At 40.3% G+C, this 19,128-nt stretch overlaps 1 protein-coding gene across 1 annotated transcript in view; it reads right to left on the bottom strand.

Annotated features, from left to right (window-relative positions):
- Nucleotides 1-242: 242 nt before the first annotated feature.
- BASP1 (brain abundant membrane attached signal protein 1) overlaps nucleotides 243-19,128 on the bottom strand; it is a 44,208-nt gene continuing 25,322 nt past the window's right edge. The window contains exon 2 of the mRNA XM_070411925.1: nucleotides 243-1,845. Coding sequence (XP_070268026.1) covers nucleotides 1,141-1,836 — 696 coding nt within the window. The 5' untranslated portion in view covers nucleotides 1,837-1,845 and the 3' untranslated portion in view covers nucleotides 243-1,140. The remainder of the gene's footprint in view (nucleotides 1,846-19,128) is intronic.

Here is a 19,128-nt window from a genome sequence, read left to right as displayed (position 1 = left end):
CACACCCATACTTCTATAGGGTGCCTACCCATAGACATAGTAGCTTTTCAGTTTATCCTCTTCCAAGATAACGTAATGACACTGATGCAACTGATTTTTAAAACAAGTAATGTTCACAAAAATTTGAGGAGACCGCCTTATACTTCTATGCAAATATATTCCAGAAAACGCCGGATACATTGCTCTGTGCTCCCCGGAGGTGACCGAGGAGGAAGGGGTGGCAAAAGAAAACCAATCGTCACCATTACTTCTTTTTAATTGTTTAACTTTATTACTGTTGCACCATTTATACAATTACATATAATTTCAATGCATCCATTGTACATTTTTTTGTTATTTTTTTTTAATCTTTTTCCCATTTTTCCAATGAGTGGTGTGTTGGTGTCTGTGACACAGGATGGAGGAGAAACTGGAACTGCAATGAACGCAGACGTTTTTATTTTATTTTATTTTATTTTTCATTTCCACTGACCAATAAACAGAACTACAGGTGCACCCAACCACGGACATGCATTAACTCGTCATGAGAAATCTAGGGAGGCTAAGTTGGATGAGAGAATGTGTGTTACTCCCAAAAATACCTGGGGAGGAGGCATGGAGTCTTGGCATGGAGATACATGTGGACAGGCTCCGTGGGCTGTCTGAAAGGTGGCATTCATCCACAGACATTTAAAAAATATCAAAAGAAGAAAGGCGGCAAATTTAAAAAAAAAAAAAAAAAGGAAACACAGAAAATACTGCTTTCATAAAGATCTGATTGCCTTTGGAAGGGCCCTGCGGGCAGAATCAAACGCAACGCTTCCTACTCCCCCTTACAGAATTCGGTACCCATCTGAGTTGGCGGCGGAGTACTTTCAGACATTGACCTCGAAACGCCAGGACTGGTTGGTAGAGTTGACTGAAGGTATATTAGATATTTCCCCACAAAAATACTATTTGGATTCTCCCCATCCCCCCTCCCTCCTTTGATGGGACATCTTTTTCATTTCATTTCTTTTTCTTTTTTTTTTTTCTTGGGCAATACATATCATGACTTCCAATTTGAAACAAGTTAGTATAGGAGAGAGACAGAGAGACAGACAGAGAGAGAGAAACAGGTTGTGTCTAAGCTGTGATCTCTTTTCCCATAGGCTGTCCTTGTTACTCTTTCACCGCCACGGTTTGATCGGAATTCATGGCCGGGGCCTCGGCAGGTTTGACCTCGTCTGCGGGGGCTGCGGGGGCGGCGGGGGCCTGGGCCTTGGGCGTGGAGCTGGGTGCTTCCGTGGCTGCTGGGGTCTCCTTGGACGATGGGGCAGCCTCAGTGCTGCTGGGTTTTGAGTCTGAAGCTGGGGCCCCGTCACTTTTCGTTTCCTGCGAGGCAGGAGCCGCGGGAGCCTCAGTCTTTGCGGGTTCCCCTCCCTCCTTGCTCTTGTCATCCACCTTGGTGGCGGTCGCGGGCTCCGCAGGGGCCTCGGCCTCGGGAGCCTTGGGGGCATCGCCTGCGGCGGGGCCCGAGGTGGCCGCCTGCTCCGCTTCCTTCGGAGGCTCCGGCTTCCCCTCGGCTGCTCCCTCCGTCTGCTCAGGCTCTGCCTTCGGAGCATCCGCCTTGGCCGCGTCTGTGTCTTTCTCGGCTTCCTTGTCTTCGGGCTTGTTGGCAGCATCCTGGGCATCCTTCTCCGCCTTCTCCTCCTTGCCCTCCTTCACCCCGGGGGTCTCCGCAGCCGCCTGGGTCTCATTCTCCTTCGGGGTCCCCTCCTCTTCCGTCCCCGCTCCTTCGGCCTTCTTGTCTTTGTCCTTGGCCTTCTCATCATTCACATTGTACCCCTTCTTCTTCTTGCTCAGCTTGCCTCCCATCTTGGAGTTCTGGAACACAACACAAAACAGAACAGAACGGTGTTACTTGTGGCTCTAGACTGAATATCTGTGTGCACCTCCCTCCCTTCCCCTTCAGAGGTTGAAACCCTAACCCTCAATGTGATGGCATTCGGAGCTGGGGCCTTTGGTAGGTGACTAGGCCATGGAGGCGGGGCCCTCATGAAGGGGAGGAGTGCTGGCACAGAAGACACCCCCAGGGCTCCATGCCCGTCCCCAAGTCCCCACATCCCCATGTGAGGACACGCGGAGGAGCTAGCCATCTACAAACAGGAAGCAGAGTGTGCCCACACCTTGATCTTGGGACTTCCCAGCCTCCAGAACTGTGAGAAATAAATTCCTATTGTTCAAAAGCCACTCGGTATATGGTGATTTGTTACAGCAGCCAGAACGGACAAAGAAGCTTTTCAAGTATGAAAACTAAAAGGCTTCACTTTACAAAGAGTCCAGAACACTACTGAACAGTACACTTTCAAATGATCGGCATGGTGGAGTTTTTACATGTATTTTGCTAAAATTATAAATAAAACAGTGAATGGTAAAAAATAATAATAATAAGAGCTCAGTTACAGAGTGTCTAGTCACAGCAAGTTGAGGAAATAAGCTGGTGTCAAAGATTCAGTGATTAAAGACTAAGCCTGTCCGTGATAAAGAAGTGGAGCAGTATTTGTTTCTTATCTGTCCCCCATGGCCAACTCAAATACCCAATACTGAACGTGTGTACAAAATGGCATTAGCAGCCAATTCAGACCAGAGCATAGCCAGCAAAAGACTTAGTAGTTTTAAAATGCTTTCCAGAGAAAGGGTACATTTTAACAAAGCACAGTTCAAAAATTTCAAGAAAATAATCTCAAACTACAAACTTCTTTCAAACGCCATTATTCATGTATATCTATCTATATATATAAAAGCCTAAGCGACCGAATGACCAGTCAACATGACCACCAGGGAGCAGATGCTCAAAGCAGGAGCTGCCCACTGGTGGTCAGTGCACTCCCACAGCTAACCTCCCGTGGTCCCTCCCCCTGGCCAGCCACCACCACCACCACCACCCCACCATCGGCCCAGATCGCTGGCCAGGCCAAGAGGGACCCCACCCATGCACAAATTCATGCACTGGGCCTCTAGTGTTCATACAAGCACACACATCTTCAAAGAACAAAGTCAAGCAGGATTTGGTCTAGCTCATTAACTAGGACCAGCTAAAGGGAAACTATCCCCCAAGAAACAAAAAGTATAGTGTTCCCAGTTACATTTAGGTTGTTAGTTGTGTCAGATTTGTATTCATTGTTTTTCAAAGTGTTTTTTGGATTAAAAGAAATAGTCCCATAACAATATAAAAGTGTCCTTCATTACCAATGTTCTGATTAGGGTTCAAACTAGATACAGAAGTTGAATGCTCATTAACAGCCTTGTTCACTCAAAGGTAAGTCTCCAACTTCTTAGATATATAGTGCAATATCCTCTTTCATCCCCACAAATAAGTCCGAGAGAGAGAGAGAAAAAAAGAGAGAGAGAGAGAGAGAGAGCGGGCGCTTTGACCTGGGCCCTGTCTGATTTGGTTCCAGGTCAGGGTCTACTCCTGACAAAATTATAAAGTACTCTTTGACCAGTCATTTTTAAAAAACCATCATTCATTTAAAAGAGGAAATTTGCTGTTTATTCATTATACTCCTTGAAATTATAATTCATGACAGTTAAATAGCCTACATTTATTCTAAAAGTCAGGTGTTGGGTAGGAGAGTGCTAACTGAAGAATTCTGACTTTAGTCAAGACTTGTCTCCCCACTCTATATGCTAATTTCCTGTCTGGAGAGACTTCAATAGTTGGGGGAGGGGAAAAAAACAATAAACCAAAAGATGTCTAAAATACTAGTCTCTATTCCCAAGAAAGACCTTTATTATGGTATCAAAGAATTTCTCTTACATATCTTTTTTTTTAAAAGGAGTGATTTTTTGTCATAACTGAGATATGCAGTGTGCTCTATTTGACTTAATCTTTAGCTATTTCTCCCTCAGAAGTGGGAAAATCAGATGTAAAAACAATACAATTAAATCTACCTTTATCCTATATGCAATCACAAAGGCAATAAATCAAAATATAAAGGGATAAAATAAACTAGATCAGTATTTTAAATTAGTTAGAACTCTGTTATTGAATTCTTAATTAGCCAATATGCACAAATGGTGTTATGTCAAAATAATTTCAGCTCTTATATGTCACAATACCTAAGAAATAGAAACCCTGACAGGCCTGCCTTTAGGATGGCCTACCAATTCCATAATAGCAACCCATGCACCAACTTGGAGATCACAGAAGAGCAGACAAAGTGTACATTGTGAATGTAACAGGAATGCGGCGTTATGACACACACAGCATGAAATTCTATATAGCTATCCCAGAGGCTGAAAGTCATGCTGGTTTACAAACCTAAAATCTGCGTTACTAAAATTGGTTTTCTGAAACACGGTTAGGGCCATTTTCTATTCTTTGTTTTAAGCCCATCTGTGATTCCTTTCTGGGTAGGAAATGATTGTATATAATCCAGTTGTAAGTAAGAAAGTGTGTTTCCATTCCTGTTTGCTTTTCAAATGCAAAGTTAACCAACACTTCTACCTTTTGCTAGTTTTTTTTTTGTCTTAGTTATAGTGAGGTATCAGAGAAGGGACTTATAGAATTCACCAGAACCCTGAAAAGGCAAGATAGCTGGTTATTTCTCAAGACATGGGTGAAAACCTTGCCTACACCCAAAGGTAAATTAAAATTATAATTTCAAATTGTTTCATGGGTTTAGGCACAATCCTAATCCTAAACACAGCTATTTTATTTAATCTCTTCAACAGTACCATAAGGTAGTAAATATCCCATCAGCATCCTCCTTTTACCCAAATGGAAATTCTAGCTGATTTCATGGAGCAGTTCAAGCAAAAGGCTGAGTCCAACAAAATTAGGTGAAGCAGGAAGGCACCATCTTGGAGGTCAAAGGGAACTCCACTAAGAAGCTTGCAAATGGGCAGAGTTCCAATCTCAGGAATGTTACCCACCCTGGGTTGGTACAGATCTGGGGTGACTCAGAACTCAAGATATTGACAAGATAATGATAAAATTCAGAACTTCAGGTACTCTCTATCCCTAAACATTTCATCACCCATTTGCCAGTGCAGCTTTGTATCGTGATCCTTGAGCAATTACAGAGCATGATGGGCACATTCTAATTATTGTTCTCTTTTTATGACTTCTAATTTTGAAAGAAATCAGTTGGTGTAGAAAGTTGGAAGTTCTAAGTTTTAAAAAAGTAGCTAAAAAAAAAAGACACAGAAACTAGTAATCCACCCTGGAAATCCCTTAAACCTAAATCTGAGCTACAGGAAAACAACAATCTTTGCGTTTCTCCACATTTTGGTCATTCTCTAGCCACTGAGTGGTCCAGCACAAACACCCAGACCCACGCTGATGCACTGAGTTCTGTGTTGATACAATAACTAAAGTAGGACACATCCCCATTTTTACAGAGCTATTGGGATGTGACATTTTAGAAGATTTTTCGAGGAGTTTATAAGTTGGAAGAGAGCTTCAGGCCAGTGATGGGTTTTAAATGCCAACAGCTTAGCTTTGGGAATATCAACACAAGGTCATGGTGACTTTCAAGCACAGTAAGAACAAAGATTCATTACCCTCATATAAAGGGGAGAAGAGAGAGCTTCTCATTTTGAATAAAGTCTCCCCAACTATTGCTTCTTCTGAAAATCTACTTCTCCTCTGGATACAATCTTTTTTTTTTTTTTTTTACTTATAGAAACTGAAGCCAGTAGTCTATCCCACAAGCTTATTTTACACTCACAGAGGCACACACGAGTGACATTATCCAGCAGAGTAGGATTGATACCTTGACCCCATTCTGCACCAAAGCTCAAGCAACTGTATTATGAATCAGGAAGCCCACCCGAAAAATCTCCCTTTCTCCAGTGCTAAGAGAGGAGCCCAATTTGGCAGACGCCAACTGCTATGGTGAGTGGAGCCACTGAGCTGAATTGGTCCTAAGTAGTCTCTTTAAAGGACAGAAAGTTCTGCCCCTTCCAGGGACGGAGGTTCTCAAATCCTATGACTGCTACCAAGTGAAAACACAGGGCTCACTCAGCCCCACTGCCTTTGGTTTCGGTCAAGAAAACTGCCAGTATTTTAAGTTATAGGAAGGCACAGCCCTACATACCCAGATAGTGTCTAATCAATATAGAAGTTATTTTTATGGCTTTTCATTGAAATGTGAGGTTTCTGGAAGCTATCATTTACTGTTTCCTTTCTTTAGCCCCTGACATATCACACTTACTAAATAGTCTAGTTGAGTGTAGGTGAGAGAGAAGAGGGGGACACGTTGGATCAAAAGGAGTTTGAGTAGGAGAAACAAGAGCATTGTCATCACCAATTTTAAGATTTCAGTCCTTTGAGGCAGGGCTAAGTAGTAGCATGCCATCAGGCATCCCAGAGATCTGGGTCATCCGGATGGCTTTAAAGAGCCATTCTGCCTCTTGGTAGCAAGCAAAACTATTGGTAACTAACAGCCCACATACAGAATTTTAAATGTTTTGGTATGTAAGCAACCACCACTTGTAATGTTAAATCTCCATTTTGATAGCACTTCGTTGGTTATATCCATTAGTTAGTGTTACCCAAGTCTTTGGATGAAAAATGCAAACCCCGGCTATAGCATTTTCCCCCTTCAAACAAATGCAGCATTGCACAATGACAGTTTGCAGGCATTAAGTATTCTAAAACCACGAGGGCTTATACTCACTGTGCTCTGCCTACAATTATTACGTACTCCATAACACCTCTCCATTCTATTACAGTCAGTAAGCAACAACAAGATTTTGTGACAACGAAAATTATTGGTGTGCATTAACTGGTGTATAAAACAAAACAAGAAAATGACTGATTCAGAATTTCTCCTATGATCCCATAGTTACTATGTGTATGGCTTCACGTGCTATTTTTATGTCTTCTGCCTCTCACTAATAATTTCTAGGTGCTTACTATGCAGGACAGTTTGAATTACACCAAGATCCCATCCATTGCCAAATTTCCACTTAGAAAATACAAACCCGGATTAATTAACTATTTCAACTAGAAACAAGAGAATATAGTTCTTAAGGATGATATCAAACAGATGATAATAAAGATCACTGCAAGTTTATAGAAAAACCCTACATGAATATGCAACAGTGTGCGTGTCAGAGACTAGAGTGTTATTTCTGGTTTGACTGTTGCTTCATGATGCGATCAAGACAAGAAATAGTGTCCTTTTGCTTCTGTTTCCATATTACAAGCAGAAGAAAGCATACCTCCTCACAAGGATGCTGAGAATGAGTCAATATTTCTTGAAAGTTAAATATGTGGCTGCAGCATATTAACTGTGCCTTGAAAAAGCAATTGTTACTGCCAATTTAGGGCTGCAAAGCTTCATGGATTTATATACAAGGCCATCTATATTGACCTTTTAAGAATAACATACAGAGTTAAAACTGACTCATGAGTTACATCCACAGGCAAACTCAACACAAACAAAGTGGGTTTATTAATTACTCAGGCCAAAAGAACCCAAGTTATTGATCAAACCTAGTTAAAGCACATGTTGCGATAAGACAAAGAGAAAGAATCTTTTTTTTACCTTAAGGAAAGAATTTACACAGATTCTTTTCACAAAGAAAAAATAAACAAATTCAAGAAATATTTTCAATAAGAATGGAGGAAAAATTAAAACATTTGGTTATGTCCAACAATTTCTATTTTCAACAAATGGCTGGCTTTTCTTCTTTTAAATGGTCAAGACTTTTATTCTAAAGGAGGAAAATGAAATAAAGATAATGTAGCCTGTCTGTATTTTTGGTATTCCTACAGGGATGTGTTCAGTCACAATGATTTGCTGTCAAGTTTCATCAATGCCTGGTGATCATTTTCATTGTTCTCAGCATCTGATTCAGTCAAAGCTTCTATTCAGCAATTGTAACATCACCAACATTTAGATGAGAATGTCCTTTGGGGAGAGAATTGTCAATCCTGAGTTTCTGAGGCACACCTATTAAATACCATGAGTAAAATTGTAGAGAAAACATTCTCAAGCTAATTTATTCCCTTGTCACAATAAAAATGTTCACTCAGCATTGTAAAAAAAAAAAAAGTACTTTAAAAATGGGTAAGCTATATTTTAAAAAGAGGGCACATACACTCACACTTCTATAACCCAATTTTCCCAAAAAAGTTTCATTAAGTTGACTTGGATCTTCAAGGTCAGAAAGCCCTCCAATACAATAGAAGATTAATCACAAGTGACCCCTCCATTTTTCTCCTTCAGGAAAGCCCAGGTTAGCCCTATAGAAACACTGTCAGAGTGTCTTTGGGGATCTCTCATCAAAATCTAACATGCAGAGTGGCCCCAAGAACTTCAGATGTTCACAAATTATTCTAGAAAAATAGAACTTGATCTTAGTGGGAAAAGAACCTTTTTGAAGTGGGTACTAAATGTAAGCAATGACAGGGGATATAAGTAAGCAAAAAACTTACTCCCGTTTAGCAGGAGGGATAAGACGTATAGAGACCATTAAAATGAGTCAGTTAAGTGTCATAATAGAGTGAAAAACAAAAGTTTTCCCAGAAGAGATGGCCTTTTGTTAGATTCATGGGATGTGGAAAAAGTTTTATAGAGAAGGTGGACTTCGAGATGGTTAGAATATCAATAGTGCTTATACCCGCAGTACTTATTCGGCCTAAGACTGTCTTACTGTTTAGTCTTTACATTTTTGACCCATTAACAGTCTCATCAATCCTACAAGGAAGGGATTATCACTATCTCCACTTTAACATGAGGAAACTAAGGCATGTTGGAGATAAATAATTTACCCAAGACCATGCAACTAGTTGCCTGGAGATGTGGGGTGAACCAAGGCACTCTGGCTCTTGAGTGAGGTCTGTTAACCATCATGGTAAAGTGCCTTAAAAATGGCTAAGCTATCTACAGATGAAGATGAGGAAGTGGAAAGTGTTTATGTCTGGGTGAACCAACAGGAAGGGTCTAATCAGGATTATAAGACCATCCTGTTTACATTTAGGAGACAGGTGAGGGCACATTGACCTGGAGGAAGAAATGATGGAGGATCCATCTATAAAGTTTGCCTAGTAGAATGCATTAAGGTGGTAGAAAGCAGAAAAACAGCTCTTGAAGGAGTTAAAGGGAAAAAAGATGCCTCAGAAATCAAGAGAGAATTTTAGAAGCATCTTGAAGAAGTTATATGGTGCTGCCATAAGGTTAAGAAAGATGAGAACAAAAATTGTGCAATTTGATCTTGTGATGAGCTGTCCACTACTGACCCTGTAGTGACGCAGGAGGAAGGGTGAAGACATGCCTCCCTTTGGGAAGGCTCAAAGAGCATACGAAGAGCCAGAAAAGAGATCCACATAAAAGATTCACATAAATGATTGTAGGCAAAGTGAAGGCAAGAGTCAAGGTTCTGGAAGGCTCAGAAAGTACACCAAAATTAAGCTTGGTAAAGAGGGACATACATTTATTATTCAGATGGTGGGAGGGGGAGAAAGGAGCGATGTAAATTCCAAATTCACCCGTTATCCCCAGACTCCATGTCAGCATCACTCTCTTTCAAGTGAATATGGTCATATCTGAATTATTCCAGACCAAAGCCTCGCTATAGTAAATGTTAGATCATGTGTCTTTGAAATAGTCCTTTATCTTTTAGTACTTTATGTCTTTATTTGTCCAGTTGTTTATCGTCCCAGTTTCTTTCATATTTCAACACTTAGGATCTCTCAAGTACTGGGAGGAAAAATACAGACATTTCATAAACTAAAATGTTAGAGGATTAACATAGTGACCCAAAGTGAACCTGGAGAGGTCTTCTTGTGAAACAATTTGATGTGCAAAAGTAAAGCAGATAGGCTCATCACATTACAAAGGATTTAAGAGACAAGGGAATGCACAGGTACTAGCCATGGATGCTCAGTCTAAATAGAAAAGGAGCCATACTTCTTAAGAACTCCTTTACTCTCCTTGTCCCTTTCCTTATTATGCAATCTCGTGTAATCTTAGACAAGCCATCCAGCTCTGGTTGTTTATCTATATCTTCATTGCTTAACCCTCGTATATTCTGTTGTATTGTACTGGGAGTTTTAGCAGTAAAATAAACCTAGCCTCACTCGAACATTGACCAAAAGCCTTTCTTCAGATTTATTCAACATACATCTGATAACCTCAGAACAAAGATTTTGTTTTATGGTTATTAATGCACAATGGGTTCTTGATAAACACTGCAGACTCTGAAACATGCAATTTCCAAATTATAAACTTGTAAGAGTCAATACAACCAGGACTGTAAACTAAGTTATATAAACTCAGCTTTCAGTTAGCAGTAGAAATAAGCAGGCTAAATTATAACTGAAATTTTCATTCCATTGAATGAGACATGGCCGAGTTCCAGGGATCATCATGATGGCCAAGTCTATGGCATGGGACCCATCACATAAAGATGAGACGGCAGACATTGCTATAGTCATATTAACAAGATATTTTTCCTTAAAGTTATTATGTGCATATTGTAGACATCAATTTTTCAAAGTCTATCTCCTGATTGGTTCTTCAGGTTTTAACCATAAAACTCTGAATTGATGCTGCTGCTTTAAATCTGGCATGTAACAGTTAAGCTTGTCTTTGACTATAAAAGGAGACTGAATGCAGACCTTATGTAGAGGGGAGATTTACCCCATTTAAAACATCCTGCCACATGAATCAAACACTATCAGAAACATGTATTAACATGTATTATTCATTCTCATCAATACTCTAATATGCTTTTAGAGTCTTCCGTGCATTCACATCATTATTTATTTGTACTTAACGGGTAGTCCTTTCAAAAGCCCCAGCTGCAGCATTCTAACATATGACTTTGTGTGAATCATCTGCTCTTTTAGTCAATAAAGTGAGCAGGTGAACCACAACCAGTCCAGGAAATGCAAGTTGCCAAGATCACCTCCTAACCTTCCTCTCTTCCACAGACCCAGGAAACTAATGTCTTATCACCACAACTAATTTAGAACTCTTAAGACAGAATTAAAATAAAGCACAGGGGAAAAACTTTTAGCAATTGAGATACTTTTACTGCTTATACTAATGGACTAGACAGACCATCATGGGACTGGAGCCATAACAGACCTGCACAGGGTAGCCCATCCAACAAAGACAAACTGGCCAAGGAGGAGGGAGGGGCCACCTACATCCAGAATAACTGCCCCTTTCTCATGATGTGACCTGGAGTGGTCAGTCATATTCTCTCATTTGTCAATATTTTGATGCATCTGAGGAGCTGGTTAACAGTGCAGATCAGGGGTCTCCTTCTAGAGATGAACGAGTCTAGAGCAGGTCCCCAAGAATCTATTTTTTAACAAGTTGACCAGGTAAAGCTGAGGCCTGTGGCCCAGGAGCCACTCTGAGAAATGCAGACACATGGAGTTTTCAGTGACGTTGAGTCAGTTGATGCTTTCGCATTATCTGTAACAACTGCAGCATGAAAAACACTTCAAAACCAATTTGTTACTGGTGGTGACAACACTGAAAACAAGCATGGAAGAACCCCTGGCTGTGTGGGACCTGGAGGTAACAGTGAGCAGAAACCCAATGGAACCTTATCAACTAATGCTCCATTTAGTCTGAGTTCTCTGCTACCAGAATCACAAACACGTTAGAATTACCTGGGCTTATTCTTCCTCCCAGACTCCCCAAAAGCAACTGCCCCCACTACCTCTCTACCACCCTCCTCACCTCTCCCCCAACCCAGCCCTCTCACTAGTGCCATTATTTAGCCAAGGAATGAGAATCACACAAGCAGCCTGCATAGAAGAGCAAGTCTCCTGACCAAAGAGCAATTCCACCAGCTGCTGAGAAGCCCCCATGCCTACATCAGCTCTTAGGTGACCTCCTTACTCCAGCAACTTCGGCCACTGGTGGGGAAACACAGTATAGTGGCTATTCACCTCTATAAACTCCCTTTTTACATAATGTGGGGCTTCAATTGTTCAAGATTTACAGCCGGCTCTGTGAGACAATACTGTTTTCAAAAGCATCCATTTTATGTAATTAGAGTTCACATTTCAAAAAACAGGTTTTTCTCTTTCAGTTCAAATGGAACTTTGATGGCTTGCCAATGAGTTTTGAGCCCTGATCTAATATACTCTGTGGGAGAAAGCATATGGGCAATGGGGCCAGCAGGCCAAGTTCAGCTATGTGAACTTGGTCAGGGAAGTGAGCCTCGGCAATTCAACTTCACCTATAAAAGAAAAAGGAGTGGAAAGAGTTTAATAGCATTAAGTGGAGTATTTTCAGGAAAGTGGAGTATGGTTCGGCTCATGACATAGTATTCGGTAAATTTTCATTGACCTTTCTTTACCTAAATTCATTTTTCTCAGTCCTATTAATATGTAATAGAGAGTAAATCTGAATTTTAAGATTAAGTAAACATATGGGTGGAACAAATTACTGCATTCAAACGGGCAAGCAAACGGAAATGGATTCAATTATATTCAAAATAATACTTTCCCTATATATCAAAATCCTAGATTAGGTCAAAAATTATAATACCCAGCTCTAGCCAGTTTTACTCAGTGGATAGAGCATCAACCTGCGAACTGAAGGGTCCTGGGTTCAATTCTAGTCAGGGGCACATGCTCAGGTTATGGGCTCAATCCCCAGTAGTGGGCATAGAGGAGGCAGCCGATAAATGATTCTCTCTCATCATTGATGATTCTAGCTCTCTATCCCTCTCCCTTCCTCCCTGAAATCAATAAAAATATATTTTTAAAAAATAAAAAAAGTATAATATCCATTATATAATCTGTAGATTTTAAAGGGAAGTAAATGTTACTAAATGGGCAAGTTCTTATAATAGTATGAACAGAGGGTGAAGATGAATGATAATCAGAAACACCAAATGCTGAGTGACGTCAGCATATATGAAAAAACATTACATAAAAAAATCAAAAGGGAGAACATGCCTTTAAAGCAACCTTTTGGGAAAGAGACTCTTTTCCAAACTCTATTTCCATCTTATTTGCTTAGGTAAATTGCGAGGTTGTGGTAAAAGGCCGTGCACAATAATACTCTGTTTTGCCCATTCCACCTGTTTGGAGTTCAATCATAGTTTTAAAATTAAAAGACCAATAGACCTTTTCCCTAAGAATATTTTATTTTTTATCTACAACTATTTAAACAGCATGTTCAAACATAAAGTAAAGAATTATCAGCCAGCCTTCCTCAATTTTAGCATAAAATTCAGGTGAGAAGTCAGTCACATCTCTATTTTTTCCCATAGGCTTAGAAAAAGCAAGTCAAGAAAACCACAATCCATGAGCACTTTTCTTGGAATCAGGGAACCAGCCACTAGGGAATGTGGCATTGCATTCCAAGCCACACCAATATCACCTTGGTACTACAGTCTGGTGACAAAGTGCTAAATACCACCCCAACATGTGGAACTTAAAACAGGGTACTCATTTAAGGCCCCAACAGCATCCCTCTCAGGGTACTCAGCCACTCAATGCCTCACCTGAATTACTCTCCTTAGAAAAAGAATACCATTCATTAGCCATGCTTTTGTGAATTTGAATCTTTAAATAATATCTGTTAAACTTGGACTTGAATCTCACCATAGCCATTACTAGCTGCTTATGTTAATCAAGCCACTTTTAACTCCCCAGTGCTTCCTTATTTCATTTGTATATAAATGGCTATAATTGTATTGCTTTGGTCTATAATTTTTAGTCTTCATACAAATCTGCAGTAATAATGTATATATTTAACTAGATTGTATTGAGCACTCAAATTCACTCATGCATTTATTTCAGAAAGGCCACAAACGTCCAGGCATTGTGTTAGACCCAGGGCACCCAATGTAAAACAAGGTTGACTCTGACTTACCCACAGACCGTTCAGGTCTAAAGTGCAGGAAAACAATACCTCTTAATAATGTCAAAAATAACAGCAAATACTAGCCAGTAGGCTAAATTCTGATAAAGTGGCTTAAACTATTTTAACAAGTACACTACAACAGAAACTCAATTTATTTTGTAAGAGTTAGAGCAGAAAACACATAGGTAGGGGCCCAAATCTTTCCTAATAAGGCCTTTTGGGTTCTCCTTGATGTCCTCAAATGCTTTATGCACCTTCTGAGATGAGGACCAAGAGTGGAGCTGCTAAGAGTGGGGTGCTGAATGGCAAGAGTAGAAAGTCATGCTAATACCAGATAAATAAGGAATAAATGGAACCTCACATGTCAATAATAGACACCTCAAGATTCGCTCAATCAGGTACAAGTTCCCTCTGCTTAGTAGATCAAGGGTCCTATCCTATGCACTCAAACATGTGGGTGCCTGCAGCTCACTGTGTATAAATGTACTCTGATATGTAGGACATTGCCAAATGGAATATACCAGTGACAGCGTGAGTTTTGCATAATCCTGGAGTTGTGACAGACACATGAGAAGAGGTGCATTGTCTTAATAAGAAAGGCGAAGGCAAATACATTGCCCATGTAAAACAGAAGGTGGAAGTGAAAGATGTGTTTACTATGACAAACTTTACCTGACTTATCCAACCTCAGTAGAGCTTCTGAGGGTTCCACTCATTCCCGCCACCAACCTTGCCCTCCCACAACTTCCTGTTACAAATTACACTTCCTGGTTGACACTAGGCATCAGTGTGGAGCAAGAGATTTCAAAACACACAGCAGCCTCAGGCTGGCCAAGATACCACAGGTTCCATATGACTTTTAGATGTAAAGCGAGAATAGAATACAAGCGTGTAAGGCTATGACTCATGAGTCTCTTTTATTGGTAATGGGAAAAAAACCCTAGTGAACTTACTTTAGTATTGGGTTAGTAAATTGTTTTACTATGTTGTTCCCACCAGTCCTAATACAGATTAATTTGAATCAAAGGGAAAAAGCATCTTTGTTAGAATAGTATCCCCTAGCTTTCATGACTGTATACCTGTCCCTCACATCTCTGGACCTACAAGGATTTTCTACAAAACAAAGGAATTGAGCTATTTCATCTCGAAAACCCCATGAGTCTAAAACACTAATTCACACCAACATAGAAAATTTCATGTCCCAAACTATTTACATGTGTGCAACAATAGGTTCAAATAAATAGATCGATATGTCGCTAGTCAGAACAAATCAAAGCTGTCCCTTAAGTCAGTTGGAAGGTTAAAAAGCAGCAGTGGGTAAACTTAAAATTACAGAAAACCACCCATAAAAGAGGGCGCATTTATTAAGATAAAGATTAGTGTCAGAACATGTTACTTCCTTTGATGTCAAGGTGTTATCTAATGAAATGAGGAAATCCAACATAGTGCTTTAAGTTGTACTCTTTCCATTTTTATGTTGGATCTCTTACTAATTTAAGCCTAAAATGTCTTAGGGAGCACTGCCAAGCACAGTGGATAGTAAATATTCTTTATTCTAAATCACATGATTCAGTTTGTGGTAACTCGAACATGGGATCTGCAATTCATATTGAATTAAAAGCTGAGGAATAAATATAGTTACCGAAAACTCTCATTGAGTTGATTACATCCTGAAGATCTATGGCAAATGGAACATTTTATCAACTGATCTCGCTTTCCTTATGCACACAATTAATTCCATTTATAACGTAGCTTTGAAAGGAGACCATCTTAAAATCCGAACCATCCTCTCAGTCAGGCAAAAGTGATTCTTTTTACTTGGGAATTAGTGAAACTTGACTGTCGTAGATGACTATCATAGATTCATAGGGTTCCCCAAACCCAGCCAGATCTTCTCAGCTCCCCCAGTCAATCTAACTTCAAAAGACCTTTTGCAGAAGCAGAAGTATTTTATTTCCTGTAAGTCATGAGGAGAGCTAAAGGTCAAACAGATAAACACCACTCAGCAGCAGAGAGAGGTCCATTCGCTAAAGGTGCATCCTGTGCTATGGCAGCCTACCCGGGAGGGAAAGGGCGCTTCTAAATGAACACAAAGGAGGAATTACAGTTAGTTTAGCAAAAAGTTTGCTTTTTCCATGCAAATGAGAGCTGCCAAAATGAAGACAGAACCTGCTTATGATTCTTCCACAAATTAATTATGCTCCTTTGTCATCACCTGCACTGGTGCTGAAGTCCTCCTAGTTTGTTCTTTTATGAGAAAAAAGCTTTTGCCCCCAAAACTCCAATCTAGTCCCTATTCCCCAAAACTCAACTACAGTACAAATGCAGATTTGCAATTTGAACATATTAGGAAACTCGAAACATGCAAATTCCACTTAGCATGCTTCTCTAAGATTGCTATACGTATCTATTGAACACAAATAATAAACACCAGATAGTCACTAATGTTGAAGGGTTTTTCTGTTCCATAAAACCTCCTGAATGTGCTCCGTCTTATCACTGGTGAGTAGGATGCATGAAACTTCTCTGATAATTCGAGCAGCTAAACTTTCTCTGAGCCACAGATTCCAGTCTGTATACCCCACAGCCGTGCATATTCATGGTGATCAAAGCAAACCTCACAGCTCAGCTTGGAAATCAAGGCTCCCTGTGATTTCAGGGCTGGTGTGAAAGATATGGATTATGTTGAGACATTTGGGAGAATCTTGATAACTCAGAATTCCATCCAAACTACACAGGAGAAAATAAAACAGAAATGGGGAATCAACGTTCATACTTTGCCACTGTTCTCCAGAAAGTGTCCTTACACTCATAAAAAAATTATTATACAAATAAGTCAATGTTAAAAACAATATTAGTCCTGAAAAAGAAAGAAAAATGGACTGTTTTCACAATTTTGTCAGATGATTTTCTTGCAGGATTAAAAGCAGAAATTCAAGAATTTAGCTTTCTTTTGGGCCAGGGGGTCAGCAAACTGGGCCACCAGTTTTTGAAAACAAAGCCTAATTGGGACACAGCCAGGCCCGTTCATTTACATAATGCAGCTGCTTTCATGCCAGAGTTGAGCAGTTGTGACAGAAATTGTCTGGCTGGCAAAGCCTACCGTAGTTTCCACCTGGCCCTTCAAGGAAGGTTGCTGACCCCGTCTAGAACCTTAGATGAACATACTTAGCCAGCGACTCATTTCCTACTGTCGGATGACTGTCTGATTCAAATCTAAACGATGCTGCAAAGATTAGTCAGGCTCTTTCTGGTTTGCAGCAATATCATCAGTAAAAAAGAATGTCACATGGGGATGTTTTAAGATTAGGAACAAGATAGTTTTTTTTTTAAATTCTTATCACCTACTCTGTGTATTCTGACTGCCTGAGAACAAAGAGACTTACGCTGTGTAGCATCAATACAGCACTTACCACGACAAAAACTCTAATCCAGGGGTCCTCAAACTACGGCCCACGGGTCACATGCAAATACAAATATTGTATTTGTTCCCGTTTTGGTTTTTTTTACTTCAAAATAAGATATGTGCAGTGTGCATAGGAATTTGTTCATAGTTTTTTTTAACTATAGTCCGGCCCTCCAACAGTCTGAGGGACAGTGAACTGGGCCCCCTGTTTAAAAAGTTTGAGGACCCCTGCTAATCTCTCAGGAGACATGATGCCATAGCACAAAGTCCAGACCAGACCCAAAAAATGTTGCTCGGGTTCCAAGCCCGCGTTCCATCCCTTTCTGCTGCATAGCAGAGTGAGTTGCCTAACCTATGTGTGCCTGTTTTTGGTGGTGTGTTTTTTTTTTCCATAAGCATAAAATGGGGATGATAATAACTTTACATGAGACAGAATTTATAGCAACTGAATAAGATAACGAAGACTGCTTCAATGCTCCTCTTGAGCCAAGGGTGTGCTCTAGTGGCGCCCTTCAGATTAGATTGCGTCTGACCTTCTCTGAAGTTAAAATGCTCATCTTTGTGACACTTTCATAATATCAACAACAGTCCAATGGTGAAAGGGAAGCTAAAGAAAACACAGCTGTTCCTTCCCTGTAACTATCCCCAGACCTGTCTTTCTCATTTTCAAGCCCAACCTCAGCTCACTCTTCCGTCCATGACTTCCTTCAAAGGTTCCTGGGGCATCACCCTCAGGTCCACAACAATTCAGTCACCTTGCTTTTCCTAAGAGATACACCCACTTGCACAGTTTTAAGAGCCTTGTAAGATGCTGAACATCCCTTTGTCTGATGTCAACAGCTTACTTATAGTCATGTCCTAAGCTTCAGACTTCTACAGCGTGAAATACCACTGACCCAACATGGATATCCCTGGGGTATTTCAAATTCATGATTTTCCCACGTGGGCTCACTGCTGCCTTTCCCACCTACCTAAATCTATCTTTTTCCTGTATTACCATCCAAGAGACCAGAATCACCACCCGCCCCATTGCCTAGGCAGGAATATGAGGGTCTTTTGTGGACCAACCTGCACAACCACCACCACCACCACCACCATCATTTTCTCATCCAATTGCTTATGTCCTTTTCCCACTTAAAATCTGTTCATAATTCCACTGTTAGGTGCTGGCAAATATGATCTAATGTGTTGTATGTGCTTCTAAAGCAGCAGTTCTCAACCTGTGGGTTGTCTTTGGCAGTCGAACGACCCTTTCACAGGGGTTGCCTAAGACCATCCTGCATATCAGATATTTACATTACGATTCATAACAGTAGCAACATTACAGTTATGAAGTAGCAACAAAAAATACTTTTATGGTTGGGTCACAACATGAGGAACTGTATTTAAAGGGCCAGAAGGTTGAGAACCACTGTTCTAAAGGAAGACGGCTTGGAGCTCCAGCAGCCATTTGAACCAGAAGGACAGATATCAATACTGAGAATGGAAAGATAGGAGCCTGGTTCCTTGACAACACCACAGAACTGCCACATCAGCCCTGGAGCCCATTCCTGGGATGTTATGTAAAAGAGAATTACACTTCTCTCTCATTTAAGCCTTTAAATTTTGGATGTTTTGTTCTATCTACACAGCAGAGAGTAAATTTGTTCTATCAGAGAGTAAATTTCTCAAAACCACTCCTCAAGCACCAAAAATTTCAAATGTCTCAACACATCTGTCAATAAGCCATTCTTATGAATTCCCCCAGCTCCATGACCATCTCTCAAACACATACATTTCTCAATTATTAGTGTTCAGACTATGAGAGTACTTAAAAATACCAAGTCTGCTCAGGATTTTTCCACGTAAGATATTATTGATGCTGTAAAAAATAAATAGTAACAAAGATTTAAGTTGATTTTTAGC

This window comes from Myotis yumanensis, unplaced genomic scaffold (assembly GCF_028538775.1).
Source record: "Myotis yumanensis isolate MYYU_CA2020_CCGP unplaced genomic scaffold, mMyoYum1.0.hap1 SCAF_4, whole genome shotgun sequence".
Classification (NCBI taxonomy): Eukaryota; Metazoa; Chordata; class Mammalia; order Chiroptera; family Vespertilionidae; genus Myotis; species Myotis yumanensis.
The sequence above is the reverse complement of the archived record's forward strand: the minus strand, read 5'-3'. Positions and strand labels throughout refer to the sequence as shown.